This window comes from Aethalodelphis obliquidens, unplaced genomic scaffold (genome assembly GCF_003676395.1).
Source record: "Aethalodelphis obliquidens isolate GAN/ISIS:26980383/991018 unplaced genomic scaffold, ASM367639v1 scaffold40, whole genome shotgun sequence".
Taxonomy (NCBI): Eukaryota; Metazoa; Chordata; class Mammalia; order Artiodactyla; family Delphinidae; genus Aethalodelphis; species Aethalodelphis obliquidens.
This window is the reverse complement of record NW_020837984.1, coordinates 9,762,981-9,786,265: the sequence shown is the minus strand read 5'-3', so window position 1 is coordinate 9,786,265 and position 23,285 is coordinate 9,762,981. Positions and strand designations below refer to the sequence as shown.

At 34.4% G+C, this 23,285-nt stretch overlaps 1 protein-coding gene across 5 annotated transcripts in view; it reads right to left on the bottom strand.

Moving 5' to 3' along the window:
* AFTPH (aftiphilin) overlaps nt 1-23,285 on the bottom strand; it is a 64,356-nt gene that overhangs the window by 11,061 nt on the left and 30,010 nt on the right. For 2 of the 5 annotated variants that reach the window (XM_027131830.1, XM_027131829.1), the window contains 6 exons: nt 13,477-13,628; nt 11,539-11,665; nt 11,078-11,134; nt 8,063-8,185; nt 2,406-2,466; nt 796-879 (listed from right to left, as the gene is read on the bottom strand). In XM_027131830.1, the coding sequence (XP_026987631.1) occupies nt 796-879; nt 2,406-2,466; nt 8,063-8,185; nt 11,078-11,134; nt 11,539-11,665; nt 13,477-13,628 (604 nt within the window). The remainder of the gene's footprint in view (nt 1-795; nt 880-2,405; nt 2,467-8,062; nt 8,186-11,077; nt 11,135-11,538; nt 11,666-13,476; nt 13,629-23,285) is intronic. The other 3 variants (XM_027131832.1, XM_027131833.1, XM_027131831.1) reach the window with 2 other exon arrangements.

Genomic DNA, 23,285 nt, shown 5'->3' with positions numbered 1-23,285 from the left:
AATGCCATTATATTTTAATCGTTTATTCAGTTAGAAAATGACAAAGTACATTAGGCCTTTGGTCAATGAACTGAACTTTCGCCAGGCTGAACATTAATTTAACAGGCACTCCAGTAAGTTTTAATTTCTAGCTTTTAGTATCTCATAGCAATTATTTTCTATTATTATCTTTAACATTTTTTTTTTCCTCCATGGAAAACAGTAAACTTTCTATTCAAGAGCTACATAAAACAGTAATAATTCTATGTGGGACTATATAACTAAGTGCTAGACTCCAACATTTTGGAACCTAATTATACATTTAGCAGCACTAATGAACAACTAATTGAATGCTAGAATTTGTAAAAGGTTCTATTATCACAGACACTATAATGTAAAGTCACCTTTGTGTACTAAAATATTCTTATATCTCTAAATTTGTATTTTTTCAAATGGCTTTGCAGAATATGCTTTAAAAATAAGCATATAAAATATCACATTTTCTATTTACAGGGGGAAAAAAAAACCCTGCCTTTAACTGTGTAAGGACATTAGGGCTGTTTTATATCTAGAAACTACTTTCAGCTCTGAATATTATACTCTGTCAGTATAATTTTAAGCTTTCCTTAAAATACATTTCACATAAGTCATTTTTTATAGTTACACTACTAGAAAATAACAGTAGATAGATGAAAGAAAAGTAGTAGACATTATAGAGAATACAATCTACTTGTTTCCTTGTTTATAGGAAAGTCAAGTGATGTGGTCATGCTTTTAGTAAATAAACTAGAATTATGGTTTTAACACTCTGCTGACCTGGGATTGTGGTGCTGCTGCTAGAGCTACTGTCATCCACGGGCCCAAAGAAATCAAGGTTCAGAAGAGTGGAACCTCCACTAGCTTGAAATTCAGTGACCGTGTTGGTAGGCAGCCACACAGAAGGTAAGCCAAGGGAGGAGGGGTTATGTGTAAAAAGGGGTAAGACACACACTTGAACATGCAGGTTATAATTAGTAGTCATTACATATTTTTAAATCAACATTAAAACAATGTGTACAGTATTAGTTTTTCACTGCTAAGGACATTTCTAAAGTAACAATTTAATTCAATGTACATTTTCTCATGTACAACGTAAATAATTTGACACTTAGTAAGGTTTTAGTTAGGAGTTCGGTTCTTTCAATTGAAACTCGAAGCCATACCAGAAAGACCAAGGGGAAAGTATACCCGTTAAAGGGAAACAATACTTTAATCTCAACCCAACATTAAATCACTGTACATGCCCAAATAAATCTTTTATGTTAGTAGTGTTGGTTTCTAATTAATGCTTTTTAAAAGTGACAAAGTTGTCAGTTTCAGGACAGGCACCAATACATTAACTTAGTTTAAAATAAAATAACGTAATAAGGAATGTCATAACTGCCCTACCCTGATGTGCAACCTCAAGCTGTACTGTTCCCCTTTAACTCTGAAACAGTAATCAGAAATAGTATACATTTTTAAAGAAGTTGTTTGTTAATAAAAAGCATGATGATTTGACTGAATAAGACACCAGACAACAGCAGAGGGTGCATCCAGGCTTTCCTTCAGCACGGATATTCAATTGGATGCTTTCCAGATATCCTGGGATCCCCCACTCTAAGGCAAAGCTGATAGAATAGCAGGTGTTTTACACCATGGCTCAAACAACTTATGAAGTATAAGGAGTAAGAGTAATTATACCTCAGAGTCCAATTAAAACTTGTGATGTCAACACACAGGAAAACTAGCATTTTGTATTACTTAAAAACCCCACCTTATTGGAATAAGTTAATCCTTTTTCAGGATTTTCTTTTAAAGCCATAAGTGAAACCAATTATTCCTGGAACTACCTACTAGTATTTTGAGATAAGTTTTAGAAAAGGATCATGAAAATCATTCGTTTTTCCTTTGCATATAAGTGCACTATAAAATATTATTAAATCTGAAAACTACTTTGAGTCAATAAATATGGATCTATTTGCACATCGTTTTTGGTTAAATAATTGTGCTTTGTGCTTTAAAGCAGCCTCTACACACAAGACTTTGCATCCAAGAAAATTCCATGAACTAAGACTACAAAAAAAAATTTCAAGTAAATTGGTCTTACCTAAAATATCATTTAAACTGCCTAGATATTTGTGAAAAATAAGGAAGCTTGTTTTTGTCTTGAGATAAAGAAACTAAAATTTTATCTGGCTACTACTACCTATATATGGACATTAATACTGTTAATACTAGTAACAGCTGGTTTCTTGAGCAATCACTATTCAGAAAGAAAGCCTGAATTTCCAAAGATAAGAAGTTATGTTCAAACAAAAAAGGAAGTCAGCAGAGAGAAGTCTGTCTGAACTTTGTAGCTTTCTTAACTCTAGCTCTGGTGCTAGAGGCTCTACGGAGAGACGTACCATCTAAAGGGTTAGTAAGGCCACTGCTACTCCAGTCAAACTGGACGGGTGGTAGAGACTCCTAGAGTTGAAAACCAAAAAATCAAAATTAATCAGTATAGGTTGTAGCAACATAAAGAATCCTTAAAAATAAAACGAAACACTATTATAGCAAGATCATTAGGCAATAAGATACCTAAAGACAAAATTGGGATAATTTACAATTTCAGAAGGTTATCTACAAATATTAACACAAACTGAAATTGCAAAACAGTACAGCGTGTTGACATTAAAAATGTTGTATCTGAGAAATGGAATTATCTTTACATTTTCAAACAGAAATTTATGGACTGATCCTATGTCAAGATTTCAATCTATTCTCAAATCATGATTTAAACTACTGGCTTGATTACAATAAAAATATTTAAAAACATCACTGATTTTTTTTTTTCACTAAAGAGTTATCCACTTTATTTTAAATGACTATCCACTTAAAATTTCTTAATAGATAATATAATGCAATAGAGAAGGTACCACTGAAAGTGAGGCAATTTGGGTTATTAAAGACTAAGTAACTAGTTGTATAAACATGTATAGTTAATTTAGTTGGTTTCCTTATATATAAAAATCTAAAAAAATCAATCATCTTCTTTAATTTAGAAATTACTTATAATCAGTATTAGAATTTAATTTTTAAAATAATGTACTGAAAAGTATACGCAGAACTCATTTGAGTATTCTAGGTTTTAAAATTCTGTTAACTACCAAACACATAAAGATAAAATGAGCAAATGATACATAGAAGATGGAAGGTAGTACAAAACATTTAAAAATGATCACTGCTTTATTTTAAGAATATTCTTGACAAGAAAAAAAATGCCTTTTTTTCATTTTCTTGTTTTATTTTGAGGGTGGTGTTGGCAACAATTATTGAAATAACCTATGTTTTATTAGACTCTTACTATCAACATGTTGCCATCTTTTTTTTTCTACATTGCTCACCACCATGCTTTACTGTAAGGTAGGCACTTATTAAAACTTTATAATCGGGACTTCCCTGGTGGTGCAGTGGTTAGGAACCTGCCTGCCAATGCAGGGGACACAGGTTTGAGCCCTGGCCCGGGAGGATCCCACATGCCGCGGAGCAACATGCGCACCTTAGCAAAGAGTAGCCCCTGCTTGCTATAACTAGAGAGAGCCTGCACGCAGCAACAAAGACCCAACACAGCCAAAAATAAATGAATAAAATATAAAAAAATAAATTAAAAAAACAACAACTTTATAATCATTTTTTCTGTGTAGACAAAGACATTGTTCCCTGTAGGAAGGGAACATGAATCGGCTATTTTTGAAAGTTCAATCCCATGACATTATAATACAATTGCTTTGATAACCAATTATAGGCATGTTACTATAAGCACTTAGTCTCCCCCATATAAGTCGGGCCTGGAGATGGAGGGGCTAGGTATAAACAAAATAAAACACTAACATTAGTGGTTGCCAGGGGTGAGAGAGAGTTGTGGGAGCTGGAGTAGGGTGGGGCGGGGGCTTGGCTGTGGAAATGGAAGAAATGCTGTATGCTGACTGTGGAGGTAGTCACACACATGGAAAGATGACACAGAACCACACACACATACTGCACAAATGTCAGATTCTTGGTTTTGATATTGTACTATGATTATGTAAGATGTAATCATGGGGGAAACTGGTGAAGACACAAGGTACCTCTTCTGTACTACCTTTGCAACTTCCTGTGAATCTATAATTATTTCAAATAAAATTTTTAAAAATCCTGGTGAAAATCTAGTTTATAACCTACCTGCAAGACCGATAAATAACATTTAGAAAAGATTTTCTTTAGTTGATCTCAAAAACAAACAAAAAGCTGTAGGCATTCCAACAGATTCAACTTATATTATTCTACTTCTAGATCAGAAACACCTTTAGAACTATTCAACACTGACTGGATGGACCAAACCCAGATTTACATAATAACAAAGTTTCTGGGTATATGGAGCAAAGGTGTTTCATTAACATGTTTTACCTAAATGATGTCAAGTAGCTGGATGTTTTGAAATATTTCAGTGATTTTCTGGAATTTTAGCTTCTCACAGAGGTGTGTGGCATTTTGAAGACACAGCCAATATTATAATAATGAGGTGCTAAATCATGAATCAAAATTTAGTGGAAAAGAGAAAGATGAAAAACAGATACCTAAATAATTATAGGCTAACTAACAGCACAGACAAGTAGGCAACTTAAGGAGAAAGCACTGGAACGAAACATTTTCAAACAACTTTAAGTAATGTGGCATGAATGATTAATGCAGAGACAAAAGAAAAGAGACAAGGTCATAATAAAAAGAGGGAGAAAGAAAAGACTAGAGACAGGAGACTCTGGCTCTAGTCCTAGCTATAGCACTGATGTGTGCTATAGTGATTTTGGGTAAATCACTTAGTCTTTCCAAATATGTTTTTCTAAGTGTAAAAAGAGAGTACAGTGCTAGATAGTCATTTTTTCTTTCTTCTATCTCTAAAACTCTGATTCACAACTGAAATAGCAACATAAAGTAGCCTAAGAAAAGAAGTTTGCTAGTGGTGACTAGCTGGATAACTGATAGCCAGAGAGCTGACTTTACTCAGCAGTGAATAAAGTATGGTTAAAGTACTGATCTTAGAGGGGAATCAATGGCACCGTGAATGGTGTGACCTTGAAATTCAGTGGATAAAGATGCAAACGACAACAACAAAAAGTATCACTACTGCTTTTTACCTATAAACTGTTTTTTCAGGTAAAAGTATCTTAAAAAAACATTAACAGTTGTTAGTAAAATATTAAATTCCTAAACAAGAGATGCAATGGCTATAAGACTGATGAGTACAAACTGATGTGGAAGATAAAAATTCAGTGGGTACCAAACTGAAATAGAAAAGACAGGCCAAAAAGAATGCAGTCATAATGAGAATTATACAACTATGATAAGTTTGAAAGTCACTGTTCAATGATGCCAAAACATAAGAGGAAGGTCTGCTATACGCTTTGGGCGGGGGCACGGGGAAATTTAGGTATTGAACAGGTCTTTCCTGACACATTTTGCTAAGCTTCTAGCACTAATGGCTATGGCTGTTTAATCTGAAAATTATCACTAGGAGAAAGACTGCATGGCCAAAATGTTAAGTGAAAAATATATACATGTTTATATAATGTATATATAATATATACATTGCATGCCAAAGAATAGTGGTAAGAAATATCACTTTATATAGAGAATCTTTACAATGCATTTCAGATGTTTGTTAAGTATCTTAACCTGAATCAGAAGTATGGAGCCAAGCAAAGGTCATGCAATCTAGTGATGGCGGTTAGGCATCTCAGCACAAAACTCTGATACGCATGCTGAAATCTTCAATTTGAATGTTAGAATGCAGACCTACACAGGCTCAAGTCAATTCAGAAATAAGTTTGAATTTCCACTGGGAAATATTATTTTCACTGGTTTCCCAAAAGCCTAAAAACTAAAGCCAGTGAGGATCACAAACTACCATAAAAAAGTACAGAATAAACTTGTTAATTCATTATTTATATGTGTATTTTTTAAAAAGAGAAATGTGTGCATGAAACAGAATAAAAGGACATATTTGCTTAAAAAGAGCTTTTAAAAAATATAAGTAGCAAGAGACCAAGTTCCATCTTCCAGCAAAAATGTTAGATATGCTTAGATGTTGCTGAAAATTCCTACACTTGCCTGTAAATAGGGAGAGAGTCCCTTGATTACAAGTACATAGGGGTGTATATGTATGCACAGAGGTGGCAGCAGCTGAATACATATGGAGCTGCAACTAACCTCCACTAAATTAACACACATTAATTTCTACTAAAAATCTTCTGTTAAATTAACACACATGCTTTTTTTAGGTTATCTAAACTTTTAATCAAGTCTATAATTAAATTATATAAGAAAGATGATAAGTATGAGGTATGACTAGGCAAAAATGACAGGTGACAGCTAACTCTGATAAAATAAGCAATAACTTATGGGGCTGTAACACGTGGAAGTGGTTGGATAGAGGAGAAGAGGAGAAGGAGGCAAGTAAAAGTAGCAACAAGTGGCCTCAAGTAAGAACAGCTCCATTTCCAGAAAACATACCAGGCAGTTACTCAAATTACTTTCCTAATACCTAGCATCGTAGGAATAAGAATGTTGATTGGGGCAGAAGTGAGAATGTGCTGTGGGAGAAGTAATTTTGGAACCTGCATAAACCTGGCAGGCCTGGGAGAGCAGTTGATAGCCAGAGGGCAATATAAGGCCAATGAAAAGAAGAGAGCTAAGGACAGATTCAACCTACTGAGACATTTTGCCCAAGGCACCTTGCCTGTTGCCCAGCCATCAATAAGGCCAGGCATTTTACGCATTAGGTCCCCTTGCCCACTAATTCAGTGCCAGTAATAAACTGGCTTCAGAGGCATGTTTAAGCTAAGCCCAAGTATAAACCACAGTGGTACACAGCAGTAATATTAGATGTTTCTTGAAACACACCTGAAAAAGTAGGACCTTGCTTTACAAAATTATTTTCCAAAGTATGTTCTTCAGAAAAGGGTCCTGTGGCCAAGTAAACTTGAGAAATGAAGTAAAATTAAATAGGGTTATTCACTGCAAGATTCTTCAGAGTCCTTAATATGTGGGTTGTGAATCTCCAAGGGTGGTTGTAGGGTATGATATGAAATATTTCCCAAACTTACTTCACTATGGAACCCTTCTTTAGTGGAGCATTTCTGGGAATTAGTGTTCAATGGAACATACATTTTGGAAAAGGCTGTCCAAACATACATTATTGTGTTAGACATAATCAAAGATGATATTTAAGGTTAAGAAATGACAAACACAGCAAGAATATGTTTTAGAAATGGTAATGTTCATTAAGAATACTAATATTTTAAAAAACAATTCGATGTCGAAAAAGTAAGCAAACCAAAGTGGCTATGTTCTCCCAGATAAAAAGTAAGAGGGAAGGCTTTGATATTAAACATATTAGACTGAAATACGATTTGTGCTTAAATGTCCCAAGGAGGTAAAGGATAAGAAAGGTAAGAGAGCTTTCTTTTTTTCCTAATCCATAGAATGTTTTGTTAAAGGCCACATCATTTTTAACTTAACAGCTTTATTCAAACTCTCAAAACAACAGTTTTTGATGTAATAAACACACCTAAATTTTATTACTTTATAAAATTTTTGCAGGCTTCAGGAAAAACACACTATAGCAGACTTGAAGAGCTGGTATAAATGCAGTGTTTTCCATTTTTTTGAAATCTAGCACTTACCAGATTTGTGTGTCAGTAATAATGATCATATAATGTTCAAGCTGTAAGGGATTTTTAGAGATGCTTGCTTCAAAGTCCTCATTTTATAGGTAAAAAGACTAAGTCCTGGATAGGTTTAAAGGACTTACCCATAACCAGCCAGTTCTCAAATTGCCTTTTCTATTTTTTTAAATTAAAGAGAACTTGCTCATTGTATTTCAAGGGATATTAATAAGTAACTGAAATTACATCTATCATGAAACTAAATTTTAAAAATATTTCAAAAACTATAAGTTATATATTAAGGGAAACAACAATGTGTGTGGACATACGTGTATATACATGCATAAAAATATCTATATACATCCAGATATTTTTACCTGGAATTGGTCAGATGTACATGTGTTCATTTCTGGTGACACAGTGGTTGTCTGACCGATGGAAGCGATTTTCTCTGCAGCAGATAGTGGTTTCAATGGTTCCTTGGTGGGCTCTAACATACCCTGAAAAAGGCATATTAGCCATTAATGGGGGGGAAGGATCAGCCCATAAACTTTGTAAACTTTTTTTACAAGAAAGTTAATCTAGTAGAAAGCAGAAAGAAAAGAGGTCATCTGAAAAGAACTGAAGACCAAAAGGAACTAGTCCTAAATTTTGCTTCGTGAAAATCTTACAGCACTATAATGGGAAATGTTTCATAATAATACCTTTGGAATCCAAACTTTTTGAAGCAAGACATTGTAATTGAACTGGATTTGTTGTAAAGTGCCTGGTTATCACTGTCATACAAAAGCATAAGCACATGGGATGGTGGGAGCGGGGAAGAGGCAAGCAGAACAGTGTATCACATCCATGCCCTAAGAATCCAACATTATTCTGATGTTTCAGATCTGAAACTGCAGGAAAGGGCACTCTTCATACACATTACACCATGGTGGTGCTTGGAGAGGTGAGAGCTGATTCTAAAACACACCATATAATGTGATGACGTCTACATGTTTCAATGTGAATTTAGTGTTTGATCCTTGCTCCACTATAGATGGGAACCTTAGTTCTTGGTTCTTTGGACTGGCAAAGCAGAGACAGTCATTTCAGAGGGGAAAACATCTTATATATTCTACTATGAATCTAACACACTTTTTGAGTAAGAGAGAAAAACATTCAAGATGGATGTAGAAACACAGAAGAAGAAAAAAATCAGCATTTTGCATTAATGTTCTACCAAACACTAAAAATAATGGGTAATAATCCAGGTTACTGGCATGAAAAAAGGCCCAAGCTTTTACAAATTTTAAAATAATACTTGATAAGTTCTTGAATAGTTATCAACCAAATAAAAGTCTCCCTTTACTACTGGGGGAAAAAACCCAAAGCTGCTAAGTCAGGAATCTTATAGTTAGAATCCATGCATTTCTAAAACCAAGTTTTCAGGAGAATCCCCCTACCCTCATAAAATCAAGCATAAGCTAAATAAGCAATTTACAGATTTAGTTCTTAACAGTGCATGTGAAAGGCTTTAACCTAGCAGCTTGAAAAATGAAAATAAATTCATGGTCTAATTCAATACCATACACATTATACAGGCTTTCTAGTGTGCCCTTCTACAAAGGCTCCATGCATTTGGCAAACAATTACTAGTCTTAGCCAACTTTTCTAATATGAACTCTCCCTTAAGTCAGTGGTTCTCAAAGTGGTCCCCATCAGTAGCTTCTCTATCACCTGGGAACTTGTCAAATGCGCAAATTTTTGAGACCTACCCCAGACCTACCGAATAAGAAACTGGGGGTGGTGCTCAGCATTCTGTGTTTTAACGAGTCTTCCAAGCCACTCCAATGCACATTAAAGTCTCAGAGCCAGTGACTTAAATGACAATTTCAGGTACTATTCCTCAAGATGAGATCAAAAGATACTGAACATCTCATGTGCGTAAAGTACCATGGGAAAAATTCAGGTATCATTAAAATTTGAAACCAGATATGAAAAAGAGTAAGTTTCTAAATATAAGGCATCACAAAGATGGAGGAGGAGATGATACATTCACTAAACCAACTTTGGTATTAAAAGCTTACAAAAATGGTAAAATTACATTACTAATAAAAGGTTGTAATTAAGATAGGAAAAAAAGCATAGACATTAGTCTCTAATTCCACATAAAACTTAAAAGAATTGGCTAATGTGCTGACCCTAACACAGAGCATTAAGTAGGTTACTGTCGCCAACATGCTGAATGAAAAGTGCCCACAAATTAAATTCCTACTTCCTATTCAGAATGTGACAATAACACCACCAACAATCTCTAGAATGCTACTCCCTGAGGAAAGAGATCCACATAACCAGAAAGTTAAAGAAACGTTCTGGATTACATTTACCTACAACATAAAAGAGAGTAGGGATGATCAAGGTGTTTTGAAAATACAAGATAACCATTCACAAAGGAGCAGAAACTGATTTTTTAAAAAAAGGTCAAGCACAGAAGTTTTTGTGCAATTCCACAAAACAAAACAAAGCAAACAATTCAATAACAATAATTAGAGCTTATTCATGGAAAAGTTTGCAGATTAAAAAAAGGTCAAGTTCCACAGCAAATTCATTTTCACATGCACATAAAGGGTTTTTAAACTTAAACTCCATACCAAGGGTTCCTCAGTTATTTTTTTCTCTATCTTAAACACAGTATTTTTTTCTTATTTCCAAGTTATTGGTGAAAGAATTTTAAAATACTTTTACTTTGATAGGACATTTTTATGCACCAATAACTCAAAGACACACCAAAAACCACAAACAAGTCAAACTTTAAAATGTGACTGAGTCTTGATAAGGTACAGAATGAAAATTCCTCAGTTTTCCTGGACTACCTGGCATATCTGAAAAAACAAAATTCAACACGTTTAAAACATTAATGGAAAAACTAAATACCAATTATGGGTCCTGACTCATTTTCATTTGTTATAATTTGGTATTTCCAAGCTTTGATATACATCCATGGCTTCAATACTGCATTATTTAAAAATAATCGCAAATGCATTAAAACAAGTGATAGCTAAGGCTTCAGATACTTCAGCTTCTTCTTTTTAAAAGCAAATTAAAAGAGAGAGACTTCCAAAGGTGGATTTTACAAAAAGTTATGAGCACTAATATTACTATGATAAAAAATAATTTTCTATCTAAAGCAAAAGTGTCTATAATTAATAGAATACAGAAAAATATCCTCAGATCAAGACTTGAAGGGATTTATGAGATCGAAAAAGGATACTGTATTCTCTTAATGGCCCCACAGTAAACGCCCCCACAGTAAATGCCCCTTAAAATACACTTTCCATGTCGTGCTATGCAAGATGATTTTACAGAATAAATGCAGCAATGATAAACACATGCAAAGACATCTTTGTACTTACCAATCCTGCTGCATACATGGGCACTATAACAGGTTGCTTCTTATTGCCCGTGAAGAGCTATATACGTACGTTAGAGAGAAAGAACATATATTTAGAGAATGATCTGTCATAGAATGAAAGTTTCCAAAATATGCTTGTAATGCTTTATTACATACATCGTGAATGATAAATTGAATAAATTGTTAAATTGCCCTTATGGGGTTATATTTTTGATCTCCTAGCCCAATTCCTTCATTTTATAGTTAAGGAAAAACACTAAACAACTTTTCCTAAAAATAAGAAATATTGCAGAAAAATCTAGATAGATTTATGCTTAAAAGTTGGCATATTCAAAAATACATGAACATGTTAAACCAACTAATATTTATTTTTCTGAGGAACTAGTTTCAACAGAAGTGTGACAGAATTTAAAAACATTCATAGGTTGATTAAAGGATTTTCCAAGGTACTAATAAACTCACAATGTTTCGGGTGTCTATTCCCAAGGAGCACAAGAGCTTCTTGTTGCTATGGGAGCCACCCCACTGATATCTCAAGCCATGTGCATCATGGATGTCCTGTAGCTCAGCCCACACATCCAGCAGTTCCCTGCAAAGGTCACGATGAAGCCATGGGTTACTCAATAGCTTTCATGGGTTACTCAATAGCTTTCACCATGAATTCTACTTTTAATGTGACTGTGAAATATACATTTCAATTAATCTTGTGTCTAACATGAGTATATAACTACTATCTGAATGAAATCAACAGCCAACACTTAGTCATTAGAAAAGTAAGTTAAATTCATTTGAAACAATCAAGCAAAAATTTGGCCTGTTTGTTATTTTTTTTAAATTGTAAGGCAAAAATATTTAAAAGGAGGAAAGATACCACCCAGCATCCCACCATCTTTCTGGAGCTATTTAATATGTTTTCTCCTTGAGTCTTGACCCACAAATACAGTTGCAATTACAGCATATTTAAAATTCTGTATTCTTTTTTCAGATTTTAAGCATTTCCTTATGTCCATATGTATCTTTTTCAGTGGTTGTGTAATGTTCTATTAGACAGATGCATCATCATTTATTTAGCCACAATCATCATACAGTTTTAATTAAGTTGTTCTTACTGTTTGGCTCCTATTGCTAGTAGTACAAGAATATCTTCCTGTATTTTATGGTGTGTGTTATTGCAGAATTGTGTTATTTCCTGAGAATGAATCTCTTGGGTCTAAGAGTATGAACTATCTGTACAGCTAGCATATTTTAAAAAAATATCTACAGTTTAAAGATGGCAAAACATCAACCTTTTTATCCCCTTCTGTTCTCAGAAATCACCCCAAAACAAAAGTCAAGAAGCAAAAATAATATGCATCTTCAATGAAATTAAGAAATCCTGCCTCCAGAGGTGGGGAGTAACGAAATGCAACAGAACTATCCAGGAATAAGAATAAAATTAGCAAGTCAATCTAGACCCTCTAACATCTAATAATTAATAGGAGTTCCAGAAAGAAAACAGAGGCAATGGAGGAAGGTAATTGTCATTACAAGAGAATTGCTCAATACTGAAGAACAGAAGCTTCCAGATTGAAAGGTTCCTACCTAGTACTCAGTCCAATGAATGAAAAAAGATTCATATCGAGATACTTCATTGTGAAATTTCAGAACACCAGCAACAAAAGACCCTAAATTATAAATTTGATGTAGTGGTAGAATAAAGTAAAATTTTACCTCCTGTGTACCTTTTTCTCTGAGGAGGCTATTAGAGGATGTGCTCCACCAAAATGGGATTTAAGTGAAGGGAAGTCCCAAGACAACATGTGTTTAGGGGGCCCAGACTGATCCATTCCAGATTGGAAGGAACTGGAAGATGGAGGACTCCAGGTAAAAAATGGAATGGTCAGCTTGATAGGTCTTATCACAAGTAAAATTATATTCACAGGCTGTTGGAGGGTAGGGAAAGACTCAGTAAATGAAAAAGAGAGGCAATTATTAAATCCAGGAAAAAGGTATACTATAAAGAAAATAGTGGCTTAGCTGTGAACACTATATATATGATCGTAATAATGAAAATACCAAATAACAATTTAACCAAAAACTATGATATAAGTATACTGGGAAGATGAAGAGAAGAGAATAGCAGATGTAAGATCTAAATTTTCATCTATCATACTAGGAAATCAAAAAATAATATAAAAAATTGATTAGAATATCGATTTAGAATTTTTTTAAAAAAAGCTCAAAAATGGACAAGTAGAGAATTTTTTAAATCATATCTTTTAGCACAATATAATTTTTTAAACTTAAACACAGTAATATTTTAGAACCTTAATGGTTTAAGATAACCTTAGATAATCTTATAAATTAGAACAGTTGAAACTAACAAATATACATGCTATCTGAAAAGTGTCTACTACTTACCCACTTTCAGCTAAGGCCTCTCTTCTTTGTATTGGCAAGGTGCTTGCTTCCAGCAAGTGCTTCAGGGAAGTAACTTCTTCTTCAGTATCAGGGACAAATATGGAAGGAAAACATGCTTCGAAAATTCGCTCCAGGCGGTTTAGTAAAGCTGTCTGCATCAAAACACCCCCCAAAAGTTTATTTTCATTTTTGTAATTTTAATAATGTCATAGCTTTATCATTGCTACACACACACACCCCCATACAACAATACCCTGTCCGCTACTATGGGGTGGGGGAACTACCAGTCAGATACAGGAAACACTAAGTGAAAGAAGAATAACTACTCATAGAACAGCTTTAAATAATTGTGTAATGACAAATAAATGTCATTACACACCAAGCATCATGCCTGGCACTTTACAAACATTATCTTACTTAATCCATTACAAAATTCTACAAAGAAGCAATTACTACCCCATTGTACAGTGAGAAAGCAATCTCAAAGTTTGAATAATCTGCAAGCAAAAACAAACCCAAAAAAACCAGACAGTATTCATAATCTTTCCATAACACTGGGGTGTTTCTTACTACCACTCACATACTCTATATTTAGAACAATAAGATTGGATGCTTGCAAAAAGTATTATCCTATTATAGTTGAACAGAACCTGGATATGAACATGTGAATTCTGAAAACCTTTTTTTTTAATTTTTAAAAAATCTTATTGAAGTATAGTTGATTTACAATGTTTTGTTAATTTCTTCTGTACAGCAAAGTGACTCAGTTATACATATATATATATTCTTTTCCATTATGGTTTGTCACAGAATATTGAATATAGTTCCCTGTGCTATACAGAATGACCTTGTTGTGAAAACCTTTTAGAAATATCTGCTAATAGAAGAAACCAAAGTAGGAAAGAATGTCTCAATTTTTACCAAGAAATTCAATGGCTCATTTATCATTTTGATGATCTGTGCTATCTTTTAGAAATTCCATTTCTCTACTCTTCTATGGTGTGCATATTTGTATTTCTGAATAGTACACTATCTTTCCTCCAAGCAAAGCCTGCATATCCCCTAGAGTATTTTCTCTGAGAACACTGGCATTTTTGGAGTATTTTTATTAATTAAAACTTGTTGGATTTAGATTAACTTAGATTTTGGGGGTACTAGTAGGTTTAGTCTACATGTAACCTACAATAACATTTATTCCCACTTTCCTAACTTTATTTCAGATACATGTAAAATATTTTCAACTCAGCTCACCTTACTACTTAAACATCAACTAGGAATACAAACTTTTAAGTCAAAACTTGTTGGAAGATTAAGTGTACTACTGAAATGACATCCTGTGTACAAGAAAATGCCACATCATGGCGGTACTTCCTGCCAAGTAACAAAACAAGTTAATGCTTGATTTCTGTTGTTTAGTATAGTCAGCAAACAGGAAAATTAAAAACAAAAGGAAAAATTTTCACATACATATTTTCCAAAACAAAATCTCTTTTGGAAGCAGTATCAGAGCAAAAAACTTGACACTGCATAATTGGTCTCAGGGTACTCTTCTGCTATCTCTACAAAAGTTTAACACCTTCATTATATTCATGTATATGATATGGGAAAAGGTTCTCAGTATCAATTATGAAACCTACAGTAAAGAGTAGACTCAAGATCCCAAGGCTTGTGAAACTTGAGTGCATCAAGGGGACCCATACTTAACTCACTTCAACAGAGGGAATGGACAGACATTACTTTTAAAGGGATCAGATAACCATCTAATTGGAAACATAATAAGCATTGGCTCCTCTTGGGCAGGGAGGGTAAGCAAAAACTCACATATGACCAAATTTTATTTCTCTGTAAATTAAAACAGAATCTTTCTTGTATCCTCTTTGTTATCCTTTTAATGGGATAGAAAAAACATTTATCTAAGGATGAAAGAAAGGATCTCAAAACATATTCAATGATTTGGATCAATCATTACACATAACTAGGTCTTAGGTATACCAGTGAGCAAATTCTCAAATTAGTGGAATGTACTTGAAGAAATAGAACATTATTTTAACCCAATCACATTTAAACTTTGTTTTAAACTTCTTCCCAACCTTTTCTCATAAAGAATAAAATTACATGGAAATTTTAAAAGAAAGTTCCATATGTCTTTAGGATTAGATATTAGAGTCAATTGCTTCAAATCTTTTGCTGAATGAGGTAGAGCAGGAGTTGGTAGATTTTTCTCTATAGGGCTAGATAGTGAATAATTTTCGTGTTGCAGGCCATCCATAAACAAATAAGTGTGGGTGTGTTCCGATGAAACTTGATTTACTAAAACAGGTGGCAGGACAGATTTGTCTGCTAAGCCATAGTTTGCTGACCCCAGAGGTAGAGCCATAAATAAATTTTTTAAATAAATATTCAAACAACCAGAATCCACTAACTGACCAGCACCACTCACCACAAGGAGGAACTCCTCAACAATTCAACAAGAAAGCAGCTAATAGAATTAACAAAGATTTTGATTAAAATTAAATTTCCTAACATTTTACTTTTTAAAGTATATTAAATTCCAACTACCAGTTTGATGCTAAAAGGGCTACTATCTTGTTCATGGTAGTAAATAATGCCAAATTTCATTTACTACTAGTTAATTCCAGTAAGTAAATAGCTGATATAATTATAACACTTCAATAGAGGACTGTGGACCCAAGGGGCTGAGACTCAGTTTCAGGATTTATAAACTGGAGCTCTCAGGGCCTACCTTACAAGGTGAATAATAAATTAGAGGAGTAAATGCTTGACACCCAGTGTGTGCTCAAGAAGTGGTAGCTTTTATCACTACTGTTGTTATTATATAGATGATACATACAGACACAGTGGCCTGCCAAGGAATAAATGTCAAAACCAGGTTTCAAATCTCACTAAGGCTACTTCTCCGCCACTATTTAGCATTCTAAATCATTATGAAAATACTTGTCTCAATTTATATCAATTTCTAACATATTACATCAAGAAATTAAATAATCCAAATATTTTGCATCCTCCCCAAGATCCTCCTATCAAGTTGGGAAAAAGGGACCTAATTAAAAAATATCTGTTGTTAAGAGCTGCTTATATAATGAGAACCTGTTACTGCTACCCCTTGGGGATTTTAAATTTTGAAAACTCGTGAACATTTTGGTTGATTGTTGGCATCTGTGACTTAAATCTTGATCACATTATGAAAATCAAAGAGTGTAAACCACACATGAGGTGTGTTAAGATGCTTTACTTCCCAAGAAGCACAATAAAGTTCAAACATACGATGGAACATAGCCCAAGTAACTTGGTAAGTAGAAGAGGTACAAGAATATAACTAACATTAACCCTCAGAAGAAGAGAAACTAACCTACCATAAGAATAGTTTCTCTTATGACCAAGCAGATAAATTTCTTTCAAAAAAACAGATTTCCCAAAACACTGTAATTAGACACTCAATTTTAAAAAACTCATAAAATTTGAGCATGAGATAAAAGGTAAAGGTTGGAACTTCCCTGGTGGCGCAGTTGTTAAGAATCCGCCTGCCAACGCAGAGGACACAAGTTCAATCCCTGGTCCGGGAAGATCCCACATGCCGCAAAGCAACTAAGCCCGTGCGCCACAACTACTGAGCCTGTGCCCTAGAGCCTGGGAGTCACAACTACTGAGCTGGCGCGCCACAACTACTGAAGCCTGTGCGCTGCAACTACTGAAGCCCACGCGCCTAGAGCCTGTGCTCTGCAACGAGAAGCCACCACGATGAGAAGCCCACGCTCACCGCATCTAGAGAAAGACCGCGTGCAGCAACGAAGACCCAACGCAGCCAAAAATAAATAAATAAATAAATAAATAAATAAGGTAAAGGTTGATACTGGTAAAGGTTTTGGGTTTTTTTGTTTCTTGAAGATTATTAAATAATTTTAATTGTTTTAAAATATATTCAATTTTTTCCTCAACATTGTCAGCCAAGGTAGTTTAACACATGCAATAGCCTTAAAGTCAGTAAAGAGAAATATTATTTAAACTTCGATTTATTCTACTGTACATAAGCAAATTATTCATCTAACACTACTATTCATAGTTTCCAACAAAGCAAATAGTAAATTTTTACTAAAGAGCCAGTGCTGCACTCTAAATTAATGTGAGGGTAACAAAATAAGTACACACACACTTAGCATATTAAATATTTAGCTGAGGTTACAACAGTAACTAAATAGCAAACTAAATAAAATAATATTCACTCCAGTTACTTGAATTTCAAATGCCTTCAACTTCAAAGTCAAAGAGGAAAAATAGTCATCAGTTCTCCCTTGTATTTGGAATTAGGAAACTGGTGATTGAGCCATGTCTGTCAATTCAAACACATATCAAATTCTAAACCTGCAAACAGCAGCATATCTGGCCATTAAACATTTTAAGAACAGGGGGCTCTGATAAATGCAGGGTTGAAAGGCAAATGCTTTTCCAGACAGGTACCAGACTCCCTTTTTCATTTTCTCTACCGTTTCCAGTGCTAGGAAGCCAAAGGAGAAGGTCTGCTACTTGCAGACAAGCACACTTGGGCTCAGAAGAGTTCCTACCTGTCAAATCTATTCTAAGGGAAACTAGCCAGAAGCAGCATTTTTGCTCTCAAAATAGTCTGACAGGTGAGTATACAGCTGAACTAGGGGTACTCCCACACAAATTCTCATTTATCTCCCTATTACTTTTTGCTATTCACCAAAAAATCCAGTTGGCAACACTATTTCTTGCACCTTTTTTTTTTTTTTGCGGTACGCGGGCCTCTCACTGTTGTGGCCTCTCCCGTTGCAGAGCACAGGCTCCGGACGCACAGGCTCAGTGGCCACGGCTCACGGGCCTAGCCGCTCCGTGGCATGTGGGATCTTCCCTGACCGGGGCACGAACCTGTGTCCCCTGCATCGGCAGGCGGACTCTCAACCGCTGCGCCACCAGGGAAGCCCTCTTGTACCTTTGAAGACCATTTTCTAAGAAGTGCATTTCTGAGATTATTCAGTAACAGCTAACATTTATTGAGCACTAGTTATGTGCAAGACACTGCACTAAGCACCTTTAATATGCACAATTTCATTTTATCTTCACAATGAGTTTTGAAGTAAGTACTATTATTATTCTCTAAATCTCAGGTTCAGAGAAGTGGCTAATGCAAGTCAGTGCTGAAAGCTGGATCTAAATCTAGCAGTGTGACTCCAGAGCCTTGATTTTTAGGTACTATACTATAATCAGGGCCAACTTATGCAGTAGGCACAGGGCCTAGGGTCCACAGTAATTTTAGGGGTTCATGAAAACGTTTTAATAGTTACTATTAACATACTCAACCTTATACCAAGTTATAAAATAGAATTTTAAATATCTTTTATGGGGAAGGGGCTCACAAAAGTCATATGTGGTCTTAGCTATACTACTCTCCAAAGGTACACTGGCTTTTATAGGATTTCTCTATCTTTCCTAATTTTCTCATTTCTCATATATTTGTTTTCCTATCAGGGTCCTTTTTACCTTGAATCCCTCTATATTTTACTTTTTTCAACCCATACAGTGTTTCTGGAAAAGCAAAAATGATTACCCAATGTTTTAATTCATCAATGAGGGCAAAGCACTATGCATGAATTCACTTATACTCATTCCCAGTTCTGTCCTATCTCCATGTCTGGGTTTGGAGGAAGAAAACCCTTTCATTTTATACACTGGTGCAAGTAAGTCATATTATCTAATGCAGAGCTTCTCAACTGACGTGGCTCAGTTACAAACAGGTTACAGGTCTTCCAAAAATCCTGAAAGGTATATATGGATATTTGGCATTCCCTCTTGTGACAGTTAATTTTATGCATCAACTTGACAGGGCCAAGGGGTGCCCAGACATTTGGTCAAACATTATTTTAGATATGTCTGTGAGGTTGTTGCTGGATGAGATTAATATTTGAATTAGTAGACTAAGTAAAACAGATTGTCTTCCTTAGTATGGATGGGCCTCATTCAATCAACTGAAGACAGTTTGCGGACTACAGATCTTAGGACTTAGTGATCATCTCCATAATTGTATGAGCCAATTCCTTATAATACATCAGTCAGTCTGTCTGTCTCTCCATGCATGCATGCATGCATGGTTCTACTTCTCTGGAGAACCATGATTAATACACCTCTATTTTGTAAATGACTACAGTAGAGTATAAAAAGATTGTGTATTGAAATTCTCATTCAGTTTTCCAAAGGAGTGTATAAGACCAGCACTGAGGATCCTAGACTGGTTCTGAGGCCACTCAAAGGCATATCCCCTTTAAAGTATCTTGATTTTAGGGTAATTTCTAAAATTCCTTCAACATATTTCTAGTTAGTTTTCCTTTCTCCCTTATAAACAGTAGTTGATTAATGTCAATAGTTTTAATATTGATAGAATTAGGTCTTGTTCTTAAGTGGAAGTTTAGAAGAAACATAAAATCCACTGGGCAATTTAATCTTCCATTTAAGAGGATACCTTATGCCTTACCACCATTAAATATTAAGTAAGATATCAAGTACAGTCTACAACTGTATACTTATCAATCCCCAGTTTCAAGCTATGTAAGAAGAGTAACCAATTGTAGTACTCACTATGCTCTAAAAAGATAGTTTGCCCCTTCTGCACAGTTTCTGGATAAATCTAAGAAAGTATTTCTATCTGTTTTGGAATTAAAGACAGAATTTCAAATTTTCTGAGGGAAAAATAACAAAAGGAATTGCTGTCCAAATACTTCAGGCAAGCAAAGAGCTACATGGCCAAAATCTCCATTTCTTTCTTTCTTTTTTAAATTGAGATATAATTGACATATTAGTTTCATACGTACAACATAAGGGTTCAATATATGTATATATTGCAAAATGGTCACCATAGTTACAAATTTTTCTTTTCTCGTATGAGAACTTTTAAGAACTACTCTCTTAGCAACTTTCAAATACACAGTACAGTATTATTAACAATAGTCACCATGCTGTACATTGTACCTCCAGGGACTTATTTATTTTATGACTGGAAGGTTGTACTTTTTGACCACTTAATTTCTTTATTTTGTTGCTTACTTATGTTTTCAGTCATAAGTTCAGGTGTTCACCCACATTAAGGAAAACCTGCACAAATCTTAGGCAGGTGATTAAATAAATGAAGGTGAAAATGTAGTTACACTCAGTTTGAGAATGCTGACTTTCTGGTGAACAAACCAATAACTTAATCTCAAAATAACATAAGCCAAAGTATTAGTGATTCTCTTCTTTTTCCTTTTTGTGATACTCAATTTTTAAAGCTCTCAAGATAAATCTTCTAATAACATTTTCCCAGTAACATTATCAACTAGATGGCTAATAAAAGAAAATGACTCATAGCTTCCTTTTCTATAGCCAATTAATATAAGGAGATTACTTACCAATTACCTAAATTCTCAAATAACACCCAGAGCAATATTTTGAAAATTTTACAAAAGCTCAGAGTTTAATGCAGTGCTCATGACATTATCTCCTTTACCTTATACCAAAGAAAAGGCATCTTGGCTATTTCAATCAAGGTTCCTTTCTGGAACATTAACAGGTTAAAAAAACCGTTAAAACAATACATGTAATGGTCTTTTGGAAAAAGAACTGCTTTCAAAGTAAGGAGATTTTTGTTTTTTGTTACTGTCATTTTATTTTGTTTTAAATCTCAGCCCCAAAAGTGAAGAATAATTTTGACCTTTTTCCAATTTCTACAGTAGAGATACCACTAACTTGCTTTTCTCTACAATTTATAAGAATGTTAACAGGAGAATGAAATAAACTGAACTCTGCGTTCTCAGAAAAAAATATTCACTGAAGGGGAAGACTATTTCTCAATAAATGGTCATTATGGCTTTTACATCAAGGCCTGAACCCTCTGAGGCTTGCTGGACTCACCATCTGAGAATTGGCTTGACTGAAAACATTTTATAAGTTTCAAAGATTTCTTCTTGGTTGACTTTTCCCTAAGTAACCAATTACAGCAATAAAGTTACAATAATTGATTGTCTCTTGACCCAGGGAACATATATTTTATTAAAATGTTAAGATATCCTTCTGGTAGGCTGAAAAAAGGAAAGTACTAAAAAAACAGGGACCTGGACAATGTCACATACATAGCAAAAAAGTCAAAGAAATTTGAAATGACAACTATACCATTTGTCTGACTTCACAAAGAATTGTTCCCCATGTTTGCTTAATTGAATTAACTGAGCTCTGAATTCTAAAAGACTCTCACAACATTCTGTCAAAACAATTTGCGGGCACTCTGTTCAAGACAGAATTGTATCCAGGTAAGATTCAACAGGGATAAATCATTTTATGATTAAAAAATCTAACTTTTAGTGTCATTAATATGTGAGGATTTCTGTGCTGTCCCCAAAATGGTAGCAACTAGGAGAAACATTTTAAGAAAAATGTTAATAAATCTAATCCTCTCCTAGAGAACTAGAGTAATGTGCATTTCCAGCAGATTCTGGAAAAGGAAGAAACTACAGGTCACAACCCTCCTTTACAACAGAAGGATAAGAATGGAAGTCACTTTCCAGCTCAGTCACTTTCCATTTCCCCACCTCAATTTCCTTCCAAACTTCTCTTCTAGCCCCCTTCCAGCAGTTTCTCCTTTCCAACATGCATCTCCAAGTTCTGCTCATTTTGCATAGCCATTCAGCAAAAAGAAAAGCCTGAGGACTGAACCAGACAAATCTCAGGAAGTCAAAGCATCTTGACACAATCCATATAGTTTTTGTTTTATTTTTACAAAATAGAATCATACTACAAGATTCTTATTTTTCAATAGATTTTTCACTCGTTTTAACGTTTACTGTCATTTTATCTTCACAAAAGTCCTTTGCAACAGATATTACCTCCTTTTTACAGACAACTGAGTTCAGAAGTAACTTGTCCAAAATCATAACGCTTATGACTCTGAGTCAATATTCAAACTCAGATCTGTAAGATTCCATAAAGCCCTTGTACTTTATTTCCTCCTATATCCAGTTATCAGATTACACATAAATAACTTCAATCATATGATGCAAAAAATTCCTTTTTGAAGTGGTCATACTTTAAAAAATACATTATATGATGATGTTAAAAGTTCTAAGGCTATAAATTAATGATTATCCTAGTGTCACCCTATACTCTAATAAGATGAAACTAAACAGGGAAAGGATTAGCTCAAAAACCAACAGTCTTCACTTTGCATTATATAATTAATTCATTCCTTGTTTAAAATTGTAAACTTCTGCCTCAATAATGAATTACTCAACAGGAATAATACACATTAGCCAAACCATGTAATAACTGAATTAGCAAATTAAGCTATTCAGACACTCAATGTCAAATGAAAAGTGATTAGCTGTGCACTCCAACTGGTGGTACCACAATTTCTACAATATCTTAATGTATCAGCAATATCAAAGCAATTATGTATAACTATTTTAATTAACAGACTCTGGAAATATTTCCAATTGAAAATGGTTTGCTTAGCAAAAGATAATTGGAGAAGCAAAGTTTATAGATTCTGATTTTATTCTCAGTATTTTTAAAATAGGCCTGTGGACCAAGTGTTACATATATCAATAAAAAGCAGTTATATTCAAGGGAGTGCTTTCTTCCATACCCCTGGTTAAATTTAGCACAGGGTACAACTCAGGACTGGGGAACAATCTGGATATCAAACTGCACCTCTAGGGGCTACTTTAGGTCAAAATAATCTTAATGAATCTTCTCTGAAAGAATCTGGACCAGAAAAGGATAAAAGTACAGGGGCTAAGGGGTAAAAATAT